The sequence below is a fragment of the Sciurus carolinensis genome, chromosome 6, assembly GCF_902686445.1.
Source record: "Sciurus carolinensis chromosome 6, mSciCar1.2, whole genome shotgun sequence".
Taxonomy (NCBI): domain Eukaryota; kingdom Metazoa; phylum Chordata; class Mammalia; order Rodentia; family Sciuridae; genus Sciurus; species Sciurus carolinensis.
In genome coordinates this window covers 130,021,540-130,046,671 of record NC_062218.1, presented here as the reverse complement: position 1 = coordinate 130,046,671, position 25,132 = coordinate 130,021,540, and the positions used below count along the sequence as shown (strand labels likewise).

Genomic DNA, 25,132 nt, shown 5'->3' with positions numbered 1-25,132 from the left:
ATCACAGTTGCCCTGTGCTTTGGAAATCATAGATGAGGAAACTGAGGTTTGGGGCTGTTAAGGGACCAGTTCAAAGGCCATAGAGTGGCCTTCTGTGGCTAAGCACTGGGAGGGACCCTGATGAACTGGGGCGATTGGCAGAGGAGGTAACTGTCAGTTAGAAATGATTGACTCAAATTATTAGGGGTGAAGTAATGTTAGAGCTTCCTGGCTCATTTGTCCAGATGGGATTCCCAGGAATGGCTTCTCAGCAGAACTAAAGGCTGGTTCCTGTGAGGTCCCTGTGGGGCAGGGTCCTGAGGTACAGTCCCAGTTCTTCTCTGGCTGATTGTAGTACACAGAAAACAGTCTGACTTAACTTTACACCTGGGAATCTTCAGGGTACTTTAGTCTCTTCAACAGAAGTCCCTATCCTCCCGCACTCAGGTCAGAGGGCGCTCACTCACTCTGGTCCCAGGGGGCGCTTTCCCTCTAACAAAGTCAAATTACTGTCTTGGAAGGACTGGCATCCCAGCACTTACTGGAGGAGTGTTAAAAGCCTGTTTACCTGTGAGTCTCATTGTTGGATTGTGGGTCTCGGACAGCAAAAGGTTGGGTGCCCCAAATTACTTGCCGGCTGCATCCGGCCACTGGGTGAAGGTCGGGTAAGGATGGAGTTTAGCTAGCCCAGCACTGAGATCACGTAGGGCAACGCCAAAAGTGGCCTTTCTCCTTGGTGGGCTCTCGTTAAGCCGAGGGTAAACACTCCACTGGGGCAATAACTATGCACGTTTACTGAGCCCTAGGAGGAATGGCAGTCACGTGGCCCTCGAGGGCGGTGCCCTCGGCTTTGAGATGGCGTGAACTCCAAATCTAATCACAGAAGACTTTCTGGAGGAGGAGAAAATTTAATGGCGGTCCATGTGGCTTTCTCTGAAGAGCAAGGATACACTTCGTGCTCTAGAGACCAAGTTGCTCTTGAGGTGAACTTCTTGCCGGGAGCGGGGAAGGGAAGTCCTGGAGGTGATGGGTCCGGGGACCGGGAAGAGCCTGGGGGGGTGCTGGAATCGCGGGATCAGGCCCGGCTTGGGTTCCCCAACCTGCCCTTCCGCTGTCTTTAAAGAATGGATGTGCCACGGCCGTGCTGGGTCGGTGCTGCGGGGTCCCAGTGCTGGGTGCAGGCGAGGGTCCCAGCGCGGGGGGCGGGGCAGAGCGTCGGTGGCCTGGGTTGCGCCGCGAGGCTTGGCTGGGCCAGTCAGGCAGTCAGCCCTCGCGGTGCAGTTCCGCTGGGGTCCTGATGCCTGGCCCGCAGGGGCGAGGCGCGCGCTCCTCGGGGAGCCGGGCTGCGGTGGCACGAGAGGGCCATCTGCCTGGGTGCAGAGAACTGCAGCGTCTGTGGTGCGAGGCGAGGCCCCTCCCGGCCCCCAGGCCCGCGCGCACGCACCTACTCACGCCCGCCAGCACCCGCGGCCCGAGCCCCTGTGCCAGGCCCAGACCCAGACAAGGCGCGGGAGGCGGTGCAGGGATTAGTGGACCCCTCCCCCAGCGCTCCCCTCGCCCCGCCCGAGGCAGCGAGGACCCCTGGGCCCGAGGGTGGCAAGGGAGCTTCGTCCTGGCGGTGCCCGGGCTGGGGACTCGGCCTCACTGGGCGGGGGCCGCACCGCTGCAGGCCGAGGTGCGAGCGTGCTGTCAGGCTGCAGCCCGGCTCTGGTGCTGGGGGTGGGCGTAGCTTTGGGGTCGCACGGCCTCATCTCTCCGCTGAGGCCACGGCCGAGCGTGCAGTGCCCGAGCGGGTAACCCGACCCGGCTCCCCGGAGCCGCTCACCCCGCACGGCCGGGCAGGGGGAGGGAGAGACTAGGGGGGAGGGGGAAGGGAAAGGGTGGTGGGTGAGGGGCTGTGGAGACCGCAGGGCCGAGTCCCCGTGCCATCTGCACTGCTCTAGGGCGGCTGTCCGCGGCGCCTCGGAAGACACAGCCCCCTGCCTCGCGGGCGTCGAGCCTGCAGCAGGAGTGAGCCCTGGGGCTGCAAAGGCTTGGCTCGGGGAGGCAGACCCGAGCTGCTGCCTCCATTTTGTTTCCTGCTCAGCTTGGTCTGTGGTGGTGGTGGTGTGGGTTTGGGGTGCGGCCGAGCAGGGGGTTCACCTGCGGCCGCGCCTGCTCGGGGCCTGAGGCCTCGAAGACCCCAGCCCAAACCCCCAGGTGAGCCCTGCGTCAGGAGGGGGGGTTGCCTTGGCCTTGGGCCGAAAGGAGCGGGCTGAGGGCAGGTGCCCAGTGGATGGGGAGCCCGGGCTGTAACCTAAGATGGAGGCCGGGACTAACGCGGGCCCGAGCAGGGCTGCCTGGGCTGTTGGACAGGCCTCAGCCGGGCCAGGTGCCGCTGGGGTTGGGGTTCGAGACGGGTAGAGTGTTGTAGCTGTGTGCAGCCCCGTGCCGGCACAGCGCCCTGAGGTAGGTGAGGGGATCGGAATGCCACCCACGACGACCGCAGGCCCCGACACTCCGGGGAGGCGCGCGAGGCCCCTGGAGAGCCTGCCTCAGGCCCCGCCCGAGCTGCGGGGCCGGCCCGTAGGCCCGGGCGGCGAGCGGGCGCGCAGGGGGAGGGGAGGGGGCGGCAGCGGCAGCTCCACTGATTGGGCAGCGCACTAGCGAGCCCGACTTCACCCGCCCTGAACCCCGAAGAGTGAGGCGTGGGAGCGCGCGCGCGGTGGGGGAAGGGGTGCGCGCGCACCTGGGGCCTCAGCCGCACGCGGGCCGGCGCGAGGCGCTCGGTGGCACGAGCCGCCGCGGGGGCGCGCGTGGTGGGGGTGTGAGGAGGAGGAGGAGGAGGCGGCGGCGGCGGAATAGGCCGGGGCAGGTCGCACTCGCTGCCTTCTCCTCTGAAGAGACGCGGGGGGAGGGGGGTGCGGCGAGCGGCTCCTCTCTCTCCCCACCGCTCCGCTCGCGCCCCAGTGTAATGAGGGTCACCCCCTCCCCCCAGCTGGCCCGGGAGGGGGCGCGGGGCACGGTAACTAGTGCGCTGGGGTGGGTGGCGGGCGGGCGGGCGCGAGGAGGAGGGAGGAGACGGCCGGGCGGGGAAGATGGTGGTGGCCGTGAGGTGAGGGGCTCTGGGGAGGGCCGGGTGCGGCGCGGGGTTGGTGGCCGACGGCACTGCAGCTGCGGGCCCCCTCCCCCGCCTCCATCACTACCAGCCGGGCTCAGGCCTAGCTGGCCCGGCTGCCGCGAACTTCCTCCCCGCGCGGCCCGTGTCCCGCCGGCCGCCCGCGCGCACCTCGGCCTACGCCTCCCACAGGTAGCCGGCTGGGGGGCGCGGGGGTGGCTGCCCTCCGGCAGCAAACTTTGCTTGCTGCTGAATATTGATGAGTACGATCGGCGCTGTTGGGAGGTGCTGCCGCAGCTGCGGGAAGGAGCGCGGCCCGGGCAGGCGGTGTCGGCGTCGGCAGCAGCCATGTTTGTCAAGCTGTAGCAGCTGCTGCTACCCTGACTTGGCTTCACCGGCCGCCTCGGTTTCTCTTCTTGCCGCCTCCTGGCCTATGGGCCCTGCAGCTGTAGACGGGGCAGGCCTGCAGTCAAGAAGGCGAACTTCGGGGTGCACCCGCCCCGGCCGACTCGCTTGCGGCCTGTGCACTGCCGCTGCAAAGGCTCCGGCGCCGGCCAGGCGCAGGGTGCAGCGCTATTGTGACCGCTGCGCCCGGGCGAGCCAGGAAGGAGGAGGGGTACCTTTTTGTGCAGCGTCCAGAAGCCCCCTGGAATCCCGCAGCCCCCTCCCTTCAAGAGATCCGGCCGCTGGACCCCGGGCGGGGGAGGAGGAGAACGATTCCTGTTTGAAATTTAGGAATTTGGATCGCCATCGGGATTTTAATTTTAGTTCAAACCAAGTGTCCACCAGTCTGCAGTGCAGGAAAAAGGGACGGGCTGTTTCCATGTGGCAGGATTTGCCCAGCTTCTAAAAGATCGAGTTTGCTGAGGCTCACTGAGGCCATTTTTCCACCTTAAGCCAGGAGAACTTTTTACACCCTTGGAAGTACAGCAGAAAGGCATAGAGGCCACTAGGCCTTGAGAAATGGCTGCCATTTTGAAGAGAAGAGTCAGATGGCCTTATTAACTCAGATTAATTACTATGTTTTTGGATTCCAGGTTGATGCTGGCCCAGGATGGATCAGACCTGTGAACTATCTAGAAGAAATTGTCTGCTGCCCTTTTCCAATCCAGTGAATTTAGATGCCCCTGCAGACAAGGACAGCCCTTTCGGTAATGGTCAATCCAATTTTTCTGAGCCACTTAATGGGTGTACTATGCAGTTATCGACTGCCAGTGGAACATCCCAAAATGCTTATGGACAAGATTCTCCATCTTGTTACATTCCACTGCGGAGACTACAGGATTTGGCCTCCATGATCAATGTAGAGTATTTAAATGGGTCTGCTGATGGATCAGAATCCTTTCAAGACCCTGAGAAAAGTGATTCAAGAGCTCAGTCGCCAATTGTTTGCACTTCCTTGAGTCCTGGTGGTCCAACAGCACTTGCTATGAAACAGGAACCCTGTTGTAATAACTCCCCTGAACTCCAGTTAAAAGTAACAAAGACGTTCAAGAATGGCTTTCTGCACTTTGAGAATTTTACTTGTGTGGACGATGTAGATTCTGAAATGGACCCAGAACAGCCAGTCACAGAGGATGAGAGTATAGAGGAGATCTTTGAGGAAACTCAGACCAATGCCACCTGCAATTATGAGCCTAAATCAGAGAATGGTGTAGAAGTGGCCATGGGAAGTGAACAAGACAGCACAACAGAGAGTAGAAACGGTGCAGTCAAATCGCCATTCTTGCCATTAGCTCCTCAAACTGAAACACAGAAAAATAAGCAAAGAAATGAAGTGGACGGCAGCAATGAAAAAACAGCCCTTCTCCCAGCCCCCTTTTCACTAGGAGTTACAAACGTTACCATAGAAGAGCAATTAAACTCAATAAATTTATCTTTTCAGGATGATCCAGACTCCAGTACCAGTACATTAGGAAACATGCTAGAATTACCTGGAACTTCATCATCATCTACTTCACAGGAATTGCCATTTGTAAGCAGTTTTTGGTACAACTTAAATATATACATGAATGTATATACACAGGCCACTTAAAGGGAAGCTTATAACTAATTTGTTTTTGGTTACTTATCAGTTCACAGCTGAAAGCTAATGATAAGCTTTATGGGGGAAATTTTACTTTGATTTTAAAGTTTATCTCTGTTGTATGAATGGTTCTTTTTAGTTTTTCCCAGTAACTCTCCATTGAGGACTGGCCAAGTGTTAAATATATAAGGGCATTTGATTGAGTTCAGATTTAATTCTTCAAGATGTAGGTATACATTTTATTAGCTTTTAGAAAAAACAAAAACTTTGGACTGCCAATATCATGAGTATAGGTGAACCAGTTTGCTACTTGGGAGTCCTCTTCCTTCATAAGACATGGCTTGTTCTTTTGGGTTGGTGGGAGACTTGCTGTAGGTTGAAGTACATTTGGATACAGATTGAAAGTGGCTAAGATGAAAAAGATTTCCTGGATTTCAGTCAATTTAAATTAGGTTAATTTTTCTGAACTACTTGTGAAGGTCTAGAGTGTCCTATGCTTTTGATGATTGACATGATCAGGGTAGGCTCTTTAATCTTTCCTAATTTTAAAATTTGAAGCATATGTATGTGTGTATATAGAAGTGAAGAAAAACTCAACTTGAGTTTTTTTTCAGTACTGTGTAATATTGTTGAAGGGTGTTAAATGATAAGGTTATTATTTATTAGAACTTAATGTAGAATTTCTTGACCTCTTTAGTTAACTAAATGATCATTGACTTAGCCTCAGTTTCATCATTTCTAAAATCCAAAAGTACTGTGATTTCTAAGAGTCCTGCTCCTCTCAGCTTTAAATCTGTATGATTTTGTTTCTTCCCAAACACCTCATTGTTGTGGTCATCTGTAGTGTCACCAAGAAGATATTTTTTTCTTAATTTTTTATTTTTGCCAACAATTCCCTCAAATGAAGATTTTATAAAGAAAGATTTTGACGATATGTGATGATTGTTTTGAGTGTATTAAATATTCACTGTGGCGCACATCCCTGCTGTTCTTTAGGGGGAGAATATGGGTGTGTTGCTTTTCTTTCTGTTGATATCACAAACATATTTAAATATACTTTGATACTTTGGTTTCTTAGTTTGGCAGGTGCAGATTTAAAAAAAATTGCTATGATGGTTATTGTGAGTTTGTATTGTCCTAGACACATATTGGAGGTTATAGGCTGTATTGAAAACCTTCCAGTGCATGGCGGTGACACAGGCCTGTAACCCCAGCAACCCAGGGTGCTGAGGCAGGAGGATCACAAGTTCGAGACCAGCCTCAGCAATTCAATTCAGTGAGGCCATGTATCAAAAATAAAAGACTGGGGAGTTAACTCAGTGGAAAAACGTCCCTGGGTTCTATCCTTGGTACCAAAAAAAAAAAAGGTCTTCTGACAGCTAGACAAATTTATTTTTTTTTAGTCCCAGGGATTGAACCAAGTGGTGGTTAACCACTGAGTCACTTCCCTAGCTTATTTAATTTGAGACCGGGGTCTTGCTAAATTGCTCAGGGCCTTGCTAAATTGCTGAAGCTGGTTTCGAACTTGTGATCTTCCTGTCTCAGCCTATCCAGTGGCTGGGATTACAGGCCTGTACCACCACTCCTGGGAAGACAAGTCTTTTTCTTGGGTTCATGTCAAAATTTATTGTAAGCTGGGCACAGTGGCACATGTGTGTAATCCCAGTGATTTACGAGGATTGTAAGCTGGAGGTCAGTCTGGGCAATTTAGTGAGATCCTGTCTCAGAATTTCTTAAAAAAAGGGCTAGGGATGTAGCTTAATGGTAGAACACCCCTGAGGTCAATCTGTAGTACCACAAGGAAAAAAAAAGGGAAAGAAAGAAATTTATTTTACATATATGTAGTTTCATCTTTGTTTTCATATAAATTTTATATTTGAGGATGGAGATATTACTAGAAGCATACAAATATAAATGTAAACTTATCTGATTCTCATTAAACAGATGCTAGTTGAGTATTGGTTCTGTTAAAAAAATTGAGAATCATGGAGCCTATAGACAGTATGTTATATGTATAAACCATGGTAGTTGGCAGATTTGTTTAAATGTAGAAATTTTTTTTTTTCAGGGAGAAAATCTAAATTGTTCAAAGATGTAGATTCGAAGCAAGTTTCTGATTTATTCATTTAGGTCTTTGGTTGAAATCTGTTGCTTCATTTTTATTATTTATTTATTTATTTATTTATTTATTTATGATACTGGGGATTTAACCCAAGGTCAATTCACCACATTCCTAGCCCATTTTGTAGATTTTTTTTGGTACTGAGGATTGAACCCAGGGGTGTTTAACCACTGAGCCACATCCCCAGCCCTTTTTATTTTTGTTTTGTGACAGGGTCTTACTGAGTTTCTTAGGGCCTCGCTAAGTTACTGAAGCTGATTTGTTGTGATCCTTCTGCCTCAGCCTCCTGAGCTGCTTAGGATTATAGATGTGCACCACCTTGCCTGGCTCATCCCTAGCCCTAGACCTTTTTATGTTTTATTTTGATACAGGGTCTCCATAAGTTGCTTAGGGCCTTGCTAAGTTGCTGAGGCTGGTCTTGAACCTTTCTATCCTCCTGTCTAAGCCTCTGGAGGTGCTGGGATTATTGGCATGTGCCACTGTGCCCGATTTGACTTTGATTTTAAACTGAGGATTTACAAAGTGAGGGTGTATTTGACTAAATAATATAGCTTGGGAAAGGTGTAGTAAAAAATAATTCTGGTAGAGTGCTTGCCTCTCAAGCACAAGGCCCTGAGTTCGATCCCCAGCACCGCAAAAAAAAAAAAAAAAATTCTGTGTAGCCATGTGAGTTTTTTTAAATTAGTTCCAGGGATTGAACCCAGGGGAGCTTACCCACTAAGCCATATCCCCAGCCCTTTTTTTGTCTTGTTTTGAGACAGGGTCTCACTAAGTTTCTTAGGGCCTTGCTAAGTTACTGAAACCGACTTCGTTGCAATCCTCCTGCCTCAGCTTCCTGAGTGGCTGGGATTATGCCCAGCTGTCACCATACACTACTGACATTTGCACTGTTCGTGGTTTAAATTCATTGATGCCACAGGTATGGAGCCTATGCTTAGGGATAGAAATTTTGAAAATCCTGAGCAATATTGTCTTTTATTCTGTCTGTAATATTAGGATAAGATTTGTGCTCTAGAGAGTGGGAAGGAGTAGTTATTGGGGTTGTAGACTAATTTGCTAATTTTGGAATTAGCAAAAGATACATAAATCAAGAAAATCTAACTGTAAGCACAGTTTGCATCCTGTCATGAATGAGTAGCCTCTTCACTTTACCCTCTGGTGTTCTTCAAGTTTTGTTTTGTTTTGTGGTGTTAGGGATTGGACCCAAGGTCTCGTGCATGCCAGGCAAACTCTCTACCTCTGAACTATATACCTCTTGACCCTCTTCAATTGTTTTCTGTGTGCAGTGATACAAAATGATTGTCATTACAGTTTATTTTGTTTTGGTGTACTGGGGATTGAACTCAGGGGCACTTGACCACTGAGCCACATCCCCATCCCTATTTTGTATATTATTTAGAGACAGGGTCTCACTGGGTTGCTTAGTGCCTCGCTGTTACTGAAGCTGGCTTTGAGCTCAAGATCCTCCTGCCTTAGCCTCCTGAGCTGCTGGGATTACAGGCATGTGCCACTGTGCCCGGCCTGTACAGTTTATAATCCTGACCTTATGCTTATATTTAACCTTCTAATTCCTCCCAGTGTACAAAGGCTTTGTATTTTGTGCATAGTAGGTGTAGATAATATCTGGAAGGAAAATTTGACCCCAGAGCTGCAACTTTTTTTTTTTTTGTGGTGCTGGGGATCGAACCCAGGGCCTTGTGCTTGCAAGGCAAGCACTCTACCAACTGAGCTATATCCCCAGCCCAAGAGCTGTAACTTTGAACCCATAGTAACTTATTGTTTATTCAGTACTTTTTTGGTCTATATTTTTTCATTGAGTCTTCATATCTTGTGTATCATAAGATAGGCAGAATGGTGCACCCTTATAATCCCAGTAATGCAGGAGGCTGAGGTAGGAGGATTGCAAGTTTTTAATTTATTTTGGTACCTCTGATTGAACCCAGGGGTGCTTAGCCACTGAGCCAGCCCTTTTTTTGTATTTTATTTAGAGAGAGGGTCTCCATGAGTTGTTTAGGGAGGGCCTTGCTAAATTCCTGAGGCTGGCTTTGAACTTTCAGTCCTCCTGCCTCAGCCTCTTAAGTCTCTGGGATTACAGGTATGCGCAACCAGCCAAGCCCATCTTTCTTTTCTGAGAAGAAAATTGATCTTTTCTCCATACTTCTGTTTAAGAGACTTTGTTTTATAATGACTCTGTTCCTCTGGGATATAAGTTCTCACTCTCTCCATTATATCACTGTTTCTTTGGAAAACCATGGTGTCACATCTTATCTAAATGAATCTTACCCTATCTTAAAACTCTTCAAGTTATTGTTCCCATTTATAAGTGATGTTCTCAAAACAGGCATATATTGTACCTCTCCTTAATGCTCTAGTTTTGCTTTTGTGTCCTCTACTCTGCTGAAACTGTTTTTTAATAAATCACAAATAACATACCCTTGCTGTATTTACTCTACTAGATCTGCAGCATTTGACTACCATTCTCTTAAACAGTTTTCTTTTGACTGCTTCTCTTTTTCTTCCTCTTTCTTTGCAATCTTACCTACTCGCATTGATTTATTTTGCTTCTACTCTTTTTTTTTTTTTTTTTTTTTTTTTTGGTACCAGGGATTGAACCCAGGGGTGCTTAATCTCTGAGCCACATCCCCAACCCTTTTTATATTAGGGGCAAGGGTCTTGCTAAGTTTCTGGAGCTGGTTTTGAACTCTTGATCCTCCTGCTTCAACTTCCGGAGCCATTGGGATTATAGGCTTGAGCTGCCACACTCAGCTGATGCTACTCTTACCTGTGAAACTGTTTTCCTACCTGTCTTTGGAGGTTCAGACCAAGAAATTTTATTGCCTACTAAGCCTCTCTTCCATCTTATGTCATAGTCACTTAAAATGTAATATTAATAATTTGAACCCATCTCTTATTGCCAAACCTGTATTTCCTCTGTGTTGATAATTATATAATTCCCCTGTTCGTTTTCAAACTGGAAACCTTAGAGTCACTTATTCACATATATGATTAAAACACATTTGAGCTGGGTGTGGGCATCATGATTGCATGCCTGTAATCCCAGTAATTTGAGAGGCTAAGGCAGGAGGTTTGCAAGTTCAAGGCCAGCTTCAGGACCTTGTCTTAAAATAAAAATTTAAAAGGGCTGTGGATATAACTCATTGGTAAAGCACCTCTGAATTTAATCCCTAGTAACATAAATAAATAAAGAAATAAAACACATTTGAGTGCCTCCTCTGCCGGAAACTAGTATTAAATAACAAAACAAAACAAAAAACTCAGAGTATGTTTTTAAGGAATTTCTCCGTAGTGAAGATAAATGTAAAAAATGTCAAAAAAAGAAAAAAAAAATGTCCCTACACGATGCTACGTGATTTGGTAGGTGTTATATATATAATACTTTGTGAGTGTGGATGAAGGCATGCCTGGAATAATCAGGGAGAACTCCACAGAGTAGTTATTTATCTTTTTTTTTTTTTTTTTCAAATTTTTGTTTTAGATGTCTTTATTTTATTCATTTATTTATATGAGGTGCTGAGAATCAAATCCAGTGTCTTACACATGCAAGGCAAGTGCTCTACCACTGAGTCACAATCCCAGCCCTTTCTTTATCATTTGAGCAGACACAGGCCAGTAAGAGAGTAGAATATGCAAATGAAAAGAAATGCTTTGATAGGATTCTGGTAGAAATGGGGATATTAGGAGATAAAGGTGGCATACTACAAAATTAAAGTTCTATGCTTTTTTGCTAAATTTTATAAATCCCCTCAATCTTTCTCTTTCTTCCTTCCCATTGTATCAGATTTTTATTGCTGATTGTCATTTAGTCATACTCTGCAATCTACATTACATAAAATTATTTCTTATCTACAAAATTATAAATATTGGGTCTCTGTTTAAAGCTGTGCCTTCTGCACTGGTGGTGTAGCTCTGTGGTAGAGTACTTCCTACCATGTGGCAGGGTCTTGGTTCCATCCCCAGCACTGAGGGAGGGAAAAAAAAATAAAAGCCGTACTGTCTAGTGTTTCACTCCTCTCTTCATTTTCTTAACAAAGCCCAAATTTAGTGCCCCCATCTTTCTATTTGGGTAGTGTGGATTGAGTCCAGGGATTCATTACCTCTGAAATACATTCCCAGTCCTTTTTGTTTTGAGACAGGGTCTCTTTAAGTTGCTTAGGGCCTCAGTAAGTTGCTGAGGCTGGCCTCGAACTTGCTATCCTCCAGCCTCAGCCTCTCAAGTTTCTGGGATTACAGGCATGTGCCACTATACCTGGCCCATATTTACTCTTTTTTTTTTTTTTTTTTTTTAAGTACTGGGGATTGAACCAGGGATGCTTAACCACTGAGCCACATACCCAGCACTTTTCATGTTTTATTTAGAGACAGAGCCTTGCTAAGTTGCTCAGGGTCTTGCTAAATTGCTGAGACTGGCTCTGAACTGGTGATCCTCCTGCCTCCTGAGTTGCAGGGATTACAGACATGTGCCCCTGCACCTGGCACAATTTTACTCTTGATACTCTTATTAGAAATGTTCTGGGGCTGGGGAGATAGCTCAGCTGGTAGAGTGCTTGCCTTGCAAGCACAAGGCCCTGAGTTCAATCCCCAGTATCAAAAAAAAAAAGAAATGTTCTGGACTGGAGGAGAACCTCAACGGTAGACTACTTGCTTTACATGCAGGAGGTACTGGATTCAGTTTCTAGTATACCACATACACAAAGGTTTTTAATGTGGAATTTAAGAGAAGTTATGTAAACCAGACAGTGGTGCATTCCTGTAATCCCAGTGACTCAGGAGGATTGAAAGTTTGAGATCAATCTTGGCAATTTAGTGAGACCCTGTCTCAAAAGGAAAAAAATTAAAAAGGCTGGGAAAGTAGTTTAGTGATGGAGTGGTATGTGTGATCCGCAGTACCAGAAAAAAGAAATGCTGTGAATATTTGTGTACAAGTTTTTTTTTTTTTTTGGGTGCTGGGGATCGAACCCAGGGTCTTGTGCTTTACAAGGCAAGCACTCTACTGACTGAGCTATCTCCCCAGCCCCACAAGTTTTTGAATGAACATAATATTTAAAAACAAAAACAAAAACAAAAAAACTGAGGATTTAACCCAGGGATGCTTTACCACTGAGCTACATCCCCCAGCCCTATTTATTTATTTAGATACTGGGAATTGAACCCAGGGGTGTATCATGGAGCCTCATCTTCAGCCCTTTTTATTTGGAAATAGGTTCTTGATAAGTTATTAGGGCCTTGCTAAGTTGCTGAGGCTGCCTTTGAACTTGTGATCTTACTGCCTCAGCCTTTCAAGCCACTGGGATTATAAGCATGCACCACTACAGTTGGCTATACTTTTTTTTTTTTTTTTTTTTTGGGTGCTGGGGATCGAACCCAGGGCCTTGTGCTTATAAGGCAAGCACTCTACCGACTGAGCTATCTCCCCAGCCCCTATACATTTTTTTAAAAAATATTTTTTAGTTGTACACAATATCTTTTTATTTTGTTTTTAAGTGGTGTTGAGTATTGAGCCCAGTGCCTCGCATGTGAGAGGCAAACAGTCTACCACTGAGCTGTAGCCCCAACCCTCTACATTCTTTTTTTTTTTAAATTATTTTATTTTTAGTTGTTGATGAACCTTTATTTATTTATTTACATGTGGTGCTGAGAATCGAACCCAGTGCCTCATACATGCTACACAGGTGCTCAACCACTGAGTCACAATCCCAGCCCCCTCTACTTTCTTTATAATGGCTGTATGTAAACCATAATCTTAAAGTAATATTTCCATTTTTAGAAAATTTGTTAGAGAACCGGTGAAATAATACATACTAACTTGCCCTCAACAAATTGATTTTAGTGTTTTTTGCTGTTATTAGGTGAAAATACTTTATTAAGGCCTCTAAAGTTCTTTTTACATCCCCAGTGACTTCTTAAAGACTGCTAGAAGGATAAAATCTAATTTGAAGGGTGAACAATTATACTTACACATTAGATTAAATTAAAAATAATTACTGGTTATGTGATATCCCCTCATATACCACGAAGCGTCTAAAGGTAGTCTTTCTTTGTAAATTATGAGGACGTATTCCCCTTGTCATCTCTAATTTCTCTTGATGCTGTAATTGGAGCTTTTAGGGCTCCCTGGTGAAAGTGGGTGATATGCATGTTATATCTGTACCCAGTGAAAATAACATGTTAATGTCACACTGATTGTCTTTGAAATTTTTTTTTTTTTTTTTTTTTTTTTTTTTTGTGGTGCTGGGGATCGAACCCAGGGCCTTGTGCTTGCAAGGCAAGCACTCTACCGACTGAGCTATCTCCCCAGCCCGTCTTTGAAATTTTACATCCAAAAGCATTTCTTTTTTTTTCTTGTGTTTAACTGAAGGCCTGGCACATACTTGGCCAGCATACTCTACCACTGAACTTCCTCCCTAGACATCTTTTTTTTTTTTTTTTTTTTTTTGTGGTGCTGGGGATTTGAACCCAGGGCCTTGTACTTGCGAGGCAAACACTCTGTCAACCGAGCTATATCCCCAACCCTTAGACATCTTTTTTTTTTAAATTGCAAATTGACAACATATAGTTCTATAAACCAAAGGCCTGCTGGTCTTTCTTTTTTTTTTTTTTTTGGTAATGGGGATTGAACCCAGGGGAGCTTTATCACTGAGCTATATCCCTAGATCTTTTTTTTTTTAATATTTTTATTTATAGATGGACACAGTACCTTTATTTTTATGTGGTGCTGAGGATCGAACCTAATGCCTCACGTGTACAAGGCAAGCGCTCTACCACTGAGCTACAACCCCAGCCCTCCCTGCTTTTTATATTTTATTTTGTACAGATTCCCACAAGTCCCTGAGGCTGGCCTTGAACTTGGGATCTTTCTGCCTCAACTTCTTGACTCAATGGAATTACAGTTGTGTGCCGCTATGCCTGGCAAGACCCAGTATTTATTTATTTTATTTAAAAAAATTTTTTTTGTGGTGTTGGGTTGGAACCCAGGGCTTTGTGCATGCCAGACAGACACTCTACCACAGAGCCATGTCCCAGCCCTAGTATCTTTTTATAATGCTTTCTGTTGCTCAGGCAGAGAAGGAGAATATCCGTTGTGCGCATACCATGATGCCAGAATCTTTTGGGGCAATCTAGGAAACTGGTTACTACACCCATCTCACAACTAATTTATTTTTAATAAAGGAAAAAGATTGTTCAAAAGGTACTAAGTTGCAGTTAGGAATGTGAGATTCTGGTGTGCTGGTTTATAGCTTGGTAAGTATAGTTTACCAGTGAAGTGACCTCTCTGCCCTGCCTGGTCAGATAGCACCTCCATTTCTTTTTTTGTTACTGGGAATTGGAGCTAGAGGTTCTTAACCACTAAGCCACATCCCTAGCCCTTTTTCTTTTGTATTTTGAGATATGGTGTCACTGAGTTGCTTATTTAGGGTTTTGCTAAATTGCTGAGGTTTGGGATCCTCTTGCCTCAGCCTCCTGAGTCACTGGGATTACAGGTATGTGCCATTATATCCAGCCAAAACTTCCATTTCTTATGCCCCACTTCCAACACACTTTTTAATGGGAAATGTAGCAGATTACATATTTTTTTTAAAGTGGAGTTTTTAAAAATATTTTTAGTTGTAGATAGACACAATACCTTTATTTTATTTATTATTTTTATGTGGTACTGAGAATGGAACCCAGTGCCTCATGTGTGCTAGGCAAACACTCTAACCACTGAGCTACAACCCCAGCCTGAAGATTACATTTTATCTTCATTTTTCACTTTATAATATATGCTGAAATCCTATTTTGTTTTATCTATTTAATTTTTGATGCTGAGGATTGAACCCAGGGTCTCTCACATGCTGGCCAAGTGCTCTACCACTGAGCTATAACCCTGGCCCTGAAATATTTACATTTTAGAACATAGCTTTCTCATTCTTTTTTTTATACCTGTGTAGTAGATAGTATTGTAATATGTGAATGTATCAAGTTTTCAGTGTACTTGATCTATTTGAAACCATGTATTGAAACCAGGGTACTCCCTATATCCTTGCCCTTTTAAATATTTTTTATTTTGAGATAATCCCACTAAGTTACTGAGGCTGGCCTTGAACTTGGATTCTCCTGCCACAATCTCCTGAGTCTCTGGGATTGTAGTCATATGCCACTGCACATGGCAACAGATTTATCTTAATTTTTTTGTGTGCATGCTTATGTTGGATTTTTTTTTTTTTTTTTTTTTTTTGGTACCAGGAACTTTTAAACTTGGGAACACTTTACCATTGAGCCACATCCCAGCCCTTTTTATTTTTTATTTTTGAGGCAGGGTCTCACTGAATCACTGTGGGCCTCACTTAATTGGTGAGGTTTGCTTCAAACGTGTGATTCTCCTGCCTTGGCCTCCTGAGTCAGTGGGATTACAGGTGTGCACCAGCTTATATAGGATTTTTTTTAATGTAAAGATCGTGTCATCTGGAACTAGAACTGGTTTTACTTTTTCCTAGTTCTCATGCCTTCAGATAAATAAATAAATAAATAAATATATATATATATATTTATATATTTTTTTTAATATGTTGGGAATTGAACCCCCTTATACGTTTTATTTTGTCTTGTCTAATTGACCTGTTCAAAATTTCAGGATGATGTTGAGTAGACTTGATGAGAGTACATATGCTTGTATTATTATTAGGGGGAAAAGCATTTTTTATCATTAAATATGAACTTATATGTGAGTATTTCATACGTTTTTTTCAGAATGAGGGTGTCTCTTCCTAATATGTTGAGTATTTTTATATGAAGTAATGTTAGATTTTGACATTTTTTTTTTAAACCATGGATGCAAGCTTAGAGTTTTTATTTCTTTTGTAGTGCTGAGGATTGATCCCATGGCCTTGCACATGCTAGTCAAGAGCTGTAGCTTGGCTGTGATTGTAGCTCAGTGGTAGAGTGCTTACCTCTCACATGCACTGGGTTCGATCCTCAGTACTACATAAAAATAAATAAAATGTAGACAGTAACAAGGATAAATAAAATTAAAAAATAAAAGGACACTACCGCTGAGCTACATCCCATACTTCAACCTCAGTTTATTTCTTTGGTTTGTCCCTCCCTCCCTCCCTTCCTTCCTTCCTTCCTTCTTTCCTTTCATCCATCCTGGAGATTGAATCCAGGGTCTTCTACATTCTAAGCAAACTACTACAATTGAGCTACATTCCCAGCACTTTTTTTTCTTCGAGACTGAATCGCCTTATTTTTGCCAGTTTGTCCTTGAACTTTCATTGTTTTCCATTAAACTCCCTTATAACTGGGATTAAAGGCCTGTGCTACTACACTTATCTCTCTGTCACCATCCCTCCCTCCCCCAGAGTTGTGAAATGAGCCAAGGGCCTCCTGCATGCTAGGCAAGTGCTCTACTTCTGATATACATCCCTAACCTAACCTCAGTTTCTTAATTTTTTAAAATTTAAATATTTTTTTTTTTGAGACTTAATCCAAGTGTACTGTACCACTGATGTATACCTCTAGCTCTTTTCTATTTTAATTTTGAGACAGGGCCTAAGTTGCCCAGGTTAAGCTCAAACTTGAGATCCTCCTGCCTCAGACTCTTGAGTAGTTGGGATTATAGGTGCCATTGCATCTGGACAAAGCCTACTATTATGAGGATTTATTTGTGTGACTTCTAACTGAGTTATTTACAACCACAGCATAAGTACATCTGTGAATTAAATGTTTTTTTATTTGCTTATACTAGAAATTAATGTTCTCTTTAGTAAAAAGTAGTTATTTTTGGGACTAGACATTGTTTTAGAAATTGTAGTAGAAAGTTAAAATTTAAATTTTAAAAGTAAATTTTAAATTTAGAGTAATTTAAAATTGACAATTCTAAGCCAGGTGTGGTGGTGTGTGCCTGTAATCCCAGAGGCTCAGGAGGATGAGGCAGGAAGATCTCAAGTTCAAATCCAGCTTCAGCAATGGCAAGGTGTTAAGCAGCTCAGTGAGACTCTGGCTCTAAATAAAATACAAAATAGGGCTGGGGATGTGGCTCAGTGGTCGAGTGCCCCTGAGTTAAATCCCTGATATCCACTCCCTCCTCCCCCAAAATGACAATTCTTGATTTTTAAAAAAAAAAAAAATTTTTGAATTTATTTTTAATTGTTTTTTTGTGTGGTGCTGGGAATTGCACCCAGGGCCAACTGAGCTGTATCCCCAGTTTTATTTTTTATTTTTTTGGTACTGGTGATTAAACCCTGGGGCACTTAACCACTGAGCTATATATCTCCAGCCTTTTAAAATATTTTATTTAGAGATTTTATTTAAATATTTTATTTATTATAAATAAAATAAATATTTTATTTATTTATTTATTTTTCAAGGCCTAACTAAGTTGCTGAGGCTGGCTTTGAACTTGTATCCTACTTTCTCAGCCTCCTGAACTGCTAGGAATTCTAGCTTTTAAATTGTACAATCTGGTAACATTTCTTACATATACAGTGTTGTGCCACCATTAACATTGTCTAATTCCAGAAACTTTCATTGGAGGAAAGAAGCTGGCATATATTAATTAGTCACTTCCTAAACTTTTTTTTTGTACTGGGAATTGAACCCAGGGGTACATTGTCCCTGAGCTACAATCCCAACCCTTTTTATTTTTTCATTTTGAGTCAGGTTCTCAGTGCAGTGCTGAGGCTGGCCTCATTTGAAATACTCCTGTTCAGTCTCTGGAGTTGTTGAGAATTATAGGCATCCATGCCTGGCTCCCCAACCTGACAACTGTCTGTGAATAATCCTATTGTAGATATTTCATATAGGTGGAATCATAAAATAGATGGTCTTTTGTAATCTGACTTCTTTCATCTACCACATTTTTAGAGTTCATCCATGTTAGAGACCATTATCATTGTTTCATTACTTTTTTTTTGTTTTTTTGTTTTTTTGTTTTTGGTACTAGGGATTGAACCCAATGGTGCTTGACCATTGAGCCACATCCCCAACCCTTTTTTATATTTTATTTCGAGATAGGGTCTCACTGAGTTGCTTAGGGCCTTGCTAAATTACTGAGTTTGGCTTTAAACTCAGGATTCTTCTGCCTCAGCCCCCTGAGGCGCTGGAATTACAGGCTTGTGCACGGCACCAGGTGGTAAATTTTATTACTTTTTTTGGCTGAGTAATATACTTAGTGGTGAGATATGCCATATTTTTTTTATCCATTCATTAGTTGATGGGCTTTTTGTTTCCACATTATTATGAATAATGCTGTTAGGAAGATCATGTCCAAGTTTTTTTGTGGATGCATGTTTTTCTCTTGAGTGTATGCCTACTTTGAATCTATATTTAATGTTAGTTTTTAAGATAAATAACTAATTAAAACCAAGTCATTTCTTATAAAGTTTAACCTGTCCTCTTGTATTATCCTAATAGTCTCTTCTATTAAAAAATGAGGTAAACCAGGTATGCTGGCACACACCTCAAATCCTAGTGACTTGGGAGATGGAGGCAAGAGGATTGGAAGTCTTAAACCAACCTCAATAATTTAGCAAGACCCTTCCACAAAATAAAACAGAACGGGCTGGGAATTTAGCACAATGGTAGAGTGCTTTTGGGTTCAATCTCTAGTACCAAAACGAAAAAAAAAGAAAAAGGGAAAAATGAAGGTGAAGTTCATGTAATAATAAATTAACCATTTTAAAGTATTGTTAGTGGTATTTATATATCCTATAACTAGTTCCAAAACATTTTATTGCCTTACGTGAATATTACATACTCCCAAAGTAGTTGTTCCCCATATCCTCTCCTGGTGATCATCATTCAGCTCTTTATATGTGTTTTTCTGTTTTGGATATTTGATAAAATGATATCTTATATTTTATATGATATTTTGTAGAATGATAGAATGTTATTTTTTTCTGGCTTTTAATTAGCATAATGTTTTTAAGGTTCATCCATATGGTCCTATATATTAAAGATTCTTTCCTTTTTTATGATAAATATATGTCTGTGTATATATATATATATATATATATGTAAAAAATGAGATTAAACTCAGAACTCAGGGCTATGTTGCCACTGGGCTATTTTTTTCTTTATAATTTTTTTTTTTTTTTTGGTTATCAGGATTGAATACAGGGTTGAATCACATCCCCAGCCCGTTTTATTTTTATTTCGAGGCAAAGGCTTGCTAAATTGCTTAGGGCCTCACTAAATTACTGAGGCAGGCCTTGAACTTTAGATCTTCTGCCTCAGCTTCCTTAGTTGCTGGGATTACAGGTGTGCAGTACTATGCTTAGCTATTTCTGGAGTATTTCACTTGGCATAAGGTCTCAAAGTTTTTCTATGTTGTAGCATGTATCAGAACTTTATTCCTTTTTTATGGCCAAATCTTTTTATTTTTTATTTTTAAAGTTTTTCTTAAATTGTAGATGGATATAATTACTTTTATTTTATTCTTTTTTTTTTTTTTTTAATGCCAAGGATTGAACCCAGTGCCTCACACATGCTGGGCAAGTGTACAATCACTAGGCCACAAGCCTAGCCTGATGGGCCAGTAAAAAATGGATAATATTACATTTTCTTACTGTTCATTTGTGATGGACATTTTTGTTTTTGTTTCATAATGTGAATAATGATATTATTAACACAGGTGTATAAAGATCTGTTTGAGTCCCGATCTTTTGGGTTTGTATCTAGGAATGGAACTGATGGGTAATGTGGTAATTTCCTTTTTCATTCTTTGAGAAGTGCATCTTCTTCTAGAGCATTTGCTTTGTTGCTATAAACTTTTTGGCAGTTTACCCCGTTCCTATAATTACTTACTATAGTTTTGACTGTTCAGTCACTTTTTTCAGGAAGGGAGTGGTCCTTAAGATTCACTGCTGTATGATGTTAGTCTAGACTTTTTTGCAGGGGTGCGGGGTACTGGGGATTGAACCTAGGGCCTTGTGAATGCTAGGGAAGTGTTCTATCATTAAGTTAAATTCCCACTCTAGACACTTGATGTGGCAACCTTTGTCAAAATGTTTTTGGAGTTTAATTTTTGTAATTGTCTTTAGACCTTGCTGCTTTTATCAGATAAAATTTAAAAAGACTATATAAACTGGATGCGATGTTATATGTCTGTAATCTCACTGACGTGCAAGGCTGAGGCAGCAGGAGTATTACAAGTTTGAGGTCATCTGGGCAGCTTAGCAAAACTGTCTCAAAATAAAAAGAACTGGGGATGTAGTTCAGAGTACCTCTGGGTTCAGTTCCCAGTACTATCAAGAAAAAAAAAAAAAGGAAGAAAGAAAAAGAGAGTGGGAATAGATGATATAGCTCAGTCATGGTGGTGTTCTTGCCTAGCATGTGCAAAACCCTGGGTTCAACCCTAGGAACGCAAAACAAAAACAAGTTAGAGGCCAACCTGGGTAATTTAGTAATGAGATCCTATCTCAAAATAAAAAATATTGGGGCTGATGCAACTCAGATGTGGAGTGCCCTTAGGTCCAGTTCACATTATTTAAAAAAAAAAAAAAAAAAAAAAAAAATCGTGGTGAAGAAAAACATGTGATTAGATACCAAAAATTTATTTTTTGGTATTAGATATTCAACCCAGAGGCACTTAACCACTGAGCCACTCCCCAGCCCTTTTTTTGGTGGGAAGGAGGGCAGGGTGGGTACTGGCGATTGAACTCAGGGACACTTGACCATTGAGCTACATCCCCAGCTCTATTTTGTAGTTTTATTTAGAGATGTGGTCTCACTGAGTTGCTTAGCATCTCATTTTTGCTGAGGCTGGCTTTGAAGTCACTATCCTTCTGCCTCAGCCTCCTGAGCTTTTGGGATTACAGGCATGCACCACTGGGCCCAATCCCAGCCTTTAAAAAATTTTTTTTGAGACAGGGTCTTGCTAAGTTGCTTAGGACCTAGGTTACTGAGGCTGGCTTTGAACCTGCAGTTCTGTCTCAGCCTCCTGAGTTGCTGAGATTAGAGGTATGCACCACCCCCCATGGGCACTTGAATGGTATCTTTTTTTTTTTTTTTGCAGTGCCTGGGGATTGAACCCAGGGCCTTGTGCTTGCGTGGCAAGCTCTCTACCAACTGAGCTATATCCCCAACCCCTTGAATGGTATCTTAAGGACAGTAATTATTCATAGAAGTTGTGTGGGTATCAGTACATTTCATAAGGACATAATATTTTAAGTTCTAATGAAGGGAAACAATAATTTGGCACTTAATTATAAGAACTTTGGCAGTGGCACACATCTGTAAAATCCCAGTAGCTCTGGAAGCTGCCTCAGCATTTTGGTGACACCTTGCCTGAAAATGAAAATATAAAAAAGAACTGGGAATATAGCTAAGTGCTAAAGTAATCCTGGTTCAATATCCATTACCTAAATAGATAAATAGTAAATAAACGTCCAGTAAGACTTTTTTGCGTAATGGCAGGGAAGATTTTTTGGAGTCTATTTACAGTGTCATTTTGGTTAGCATTTCTCACTCTTAACACTCTTCCTTGGTTTTCAGAAAAGAGTAAAAGTTTCTTCATTGCTCCCATACCTACATAATGTTGTTGTATAGCATATGATTGTTTTTATCTCTTGTATTCTTCACTAAGCTTACAACTTTGGGATTCTTTATTTTGTGTCATTGGGACCTAGCAGAGTAGGCCTAGTAGGTAAGCTATAAATATTTGCAGGAGGAATGAATGAATTCTGTGAAATAAACAGACACCTGAGTCATTTTTCATTTGTTTTCCTCTAGAGAGGAAAGCTAGATTTATATTTTAGAAAAGTAAATTGAATTAATTAATGAGGTGACATATTCTTATGGGACTACCTTTGTATATGCAGACCTTAGAAATGGTTTTGTGGCACATGATTATAATTGCAATTAAATTGAGAACTAGCAAGAGATGTATAGGGAATTTTGAGCATGCTTCCTAGGGAAACCTAATGTAGTCTGGTGGTTAGGGGGGTTTCTGAAAGAAAGTAACATGGAGGCTGGGATCCAAAATTTGAATAAGAATTAATGGGGTATAAAGGTCTGGAAGGATGGCAGTGCTGGTGGGAAAGAGAAATTGGAAGGGCATTTTAGGTCAGAGGGTCCAGCCTCTGTCAGGGTCATAGGGAGATAGCATTGTTTTATTAACTTTTAGAATGCTCTGAACTTTTGGTTGAATCATGGGATCTTGAGGTTTCAGATTTCTTTTCTTTTCTTTATGATTTGTCATTAGATAATGTGTTTCTACCTGGATGTGTGAGAAGAAATTCTTCACACCAACCAATGCACAAATTTCCTCTCTGCTTTGATTAGTCTCTCCCTCCAGATGCCTTTTTTATTTGTAGATTAGACAGTTGTGCTACCCTGTGAGCTACGGCTAGCCCTTTTTAAAATTCAAGACAGAGTCTGGCTGAATCATACATGCCTGTCTCAAACTTGTGATTTTCCTACCTTAGCCTCTCAGGTGCTGGAGTTTAAAAAGACATCTGGGTGAGGTGGCACATGCCAAACACCATGTACCTCCCAGTGATTTGGGAGGCAGAGGCAGGAGGATTGCAAATTTGAGGTCAGCTTCACCATCAGCCAGGCCCTAAGCAACTATATGAGACCTTGTCTCAAAATAAAAAATAAAAAAGGGCTGGAGATTTAGCTCACTAATAAAGTACCTCTGAGTTAAATCACCAGTACCAAAAAAAAAAAAAAAAAAAGACTAAAAAGTAAGATATTTTCTTTATTAGATTCTGATACTAATATCAATGTAATGTGTCAAGAGCAGTAACCAAGGGGCTTACGGTGGGGAATATAGAGAATTAAGTAGAGGGAAGGTAGACTGAAGGAGTGACTTCTTGGACCTGGATCTTTTTCTTTTTCCTCCCACATTTTTTTATTGGTGCATTATAGTACATACTGATGGGATTTGTTGTTACATATTCATACATGTAAACTGTACAACAATATAATTCAGCCAGTATCACTCACTCTCCAGCACTTCCTCCCTCCCTCCCCACCTCCCACACCTTGGTCCCTTTCCTCTACTAATCTCCCTTTGATTTTCATGAGATATGCCCCCACCTTTCTTTTCCTTCTTACTCTCTGGTTTCCACATGAGAGAAGACATACCATCCTTAACTGCATAACCTGCATTTGACTTTATTTGCCTATTAGCATAATGGTTTCTAGTTCCATCTATTTTCCTGCAAATCACATAATTTCATTTTTTTTTGTGACTGAATAAAACTCCTTTGTGTATGTATATTACATTTCCTTTGTCCATTCACCTGTTAATGAACACCTAGACTTGTTCCATAGTTTGGGTATTGTGAATTGTGCTGCTGTAAACATGGGTATGCATGTATTCTGTGGTATGATAACTTCAGTTCTTCTGGATAAATGTGGAGGAGTGGTATATCTGGGTTATGTGATGGTTCCGTGCCTAGTGTCTTAAGGGATCGCCATATTGATTTCCATAGTGGTTCTATTAATTTGCAGTCCCATCAATAGTGTAGTATAAAAGTGTTCCTTCACATCCTCTCTAGCATTTATTATTATTTGTTATTTTTATTATTTTTTTTGTACCGGAGATTAAACTGAGGGGCATTGGACCACTGAGCCATATCCCCAGCCCTAATTTTGCTTAGTACCTTGCTTTTGCTGAGGATGTCTTTGAACTCAAGATCCTCCTGCCTCAGCCTCCCAAGCTGTGGCATAACAGGCAAGCGCCACTGAGTCTGGCTATTATTTGTATCATTCTTGATGACTGCCATTCTGACTGGTGTGAGATGAAATCTCAGTGTAGGTTTGGTAACAGCGATTGAACCCAGGAGTGCTTAACCACTGAACCACATCCCCAGCCTTTTTTAATTTTTTTTATTTTGGAGCCCTAGGTTGCTTAGGGTCTCACTAAATTGCTGACTGAAACTGGCCTCGAACTCGAGATACTCCTGCCTCAGCTTCCTGAGTCTCTGGAATTACAGGCATGCCCTACCCTGCCTGACTCAGTGCAGTTTTGATTTGCATTTCCCAAGTTACTAGTAACGTTGAACATTTTTTCATGTATTTGTTGACCATCCGTATTTCTTTTGAGAAGTGTCTGTTTAGCTCATTTGTCCATTTATTAATTGGGTTATTTGATTTTTTTTTTTTTGGTGTAAATTTTTTTGAGTTCTTTATATAGTCTTGATATTAATCTTCTGTAAGAAAAAGCTAGCAAAGATTTGCTCACATTCTGTAGGTTCTCTTCTCAGTTTCCTAATTGTTTCCTTTGCAGAAGCTTTTTAATTTGATGCCCTCTCATTTAAGAACTTTTGGCATTGTTTCCTTAACTTTAGGAGTACTTTTGAGAAAGTTGTTGCCTGTGCCTAAAAACTGAAGTTTGACCCTATATTTTCTTTTAGAAGTTGTTTCTTGTAGGGCTGGCGAGACAGCTCAGTTGGTAAAGTGCTTGCCTTGCAAGCACCGGGCCCTGGGTTCGATCCCCAGCACTGCAAAAAAAAAAAAAAAACAAAAAACAGAAGTTGTTTCTTGTCTAATTCCTAGGTCTTTGATCCATTTTGAGTTGATTTTTGTTCAGGGTGAGAGATATGGGTCTAGTTTCATTCTTCTACATATGGATAACCAGGATAATCGGTTCTCCTGCCCTATTTGTTAAAAATAAAAAGACTGTCTTTTCTGCAATGTATGTTTTTTGATTTTTGGTACTGGAGATTGAATCTTGTAGCACTTAACCCACTGATCCATATCCCCAACCCTTTTTTATTTTTTATTTTGAGACAGCATTTTGCTAAGTTACCCAAGTTTCTAAGCCTGGCTTTGAACTTGAGATCCTCCTGCCTCATCCTCCTGAGTTTCTGGGATTACAGGTGCACCCCACTGTGTGTGGCTGGATGTTTGGGTTTGTCCCTGTGTTTTCTGTACTATTGGTCTATGTGTCTGTTTTTAT

The 25,132-nt window shown here is 42.4% G+C and overlaps 2 protein-coding genes across 10 annotated transcripts in view; one reads left to right on the top strand and one right to left on the bottom strand.

Moving 5' to 3' along the window:
- Positions 1-887: 887 nt before the first annotated feature.
- Positions 888-3,158, bottom strand: LOC124986407 (nascent polypeptide-associated complex subunit alpha, muscle-specific form-like). Its single transcript, XM_047554782.1, has 4 exons — positions 2,995-3,158; positions 2,299-2,855; positions 1,641-1,834; positions 888-1,349 (listed from the first exon to the last, which is right to left on the bottom strand). The coding sequence occupies exons 1-4, from the start codon at positions 3,156-3,158 to the stop codon at positions 888-890; spliced, it is 1,377 nt and encodes a 458-aa protein (XP_047410738.1).
- Nsd1 (nuclear receptor binding SET domain protein 1) overlaps positions 944-25,132 on the top strand; it is a 156,292-nt gene continuing 132,103 nt past the window's right edge. Inside the window, exons 1-3 of one of the 9 annotated variants that reach the window (XM_047555064.1) lie at positions 944-962; positions 4,114-4,227; positions 4,962-5,051. In XM_047555064.1, the coding sequence (XP_047411020.1) occupies positions 4,198-4,227; positions 4,962-5,051 (120 nt within the window). In that variant the 5' untranslated portion in view covers positions 944-962; positions 4,114-4,197. Of the gene's footprint in view, positions 963-2,043; positions 2,179-2,768; positions 2,984-3,058; positions 3,269-4,113; positions 5,052-25,132 lie in introns of those variants that run through there. The other 8 variants (XM_047555062.1, XM_047555061.1, XM_047555063.1 and 5 more) reach the window with 8 other exon arrangements.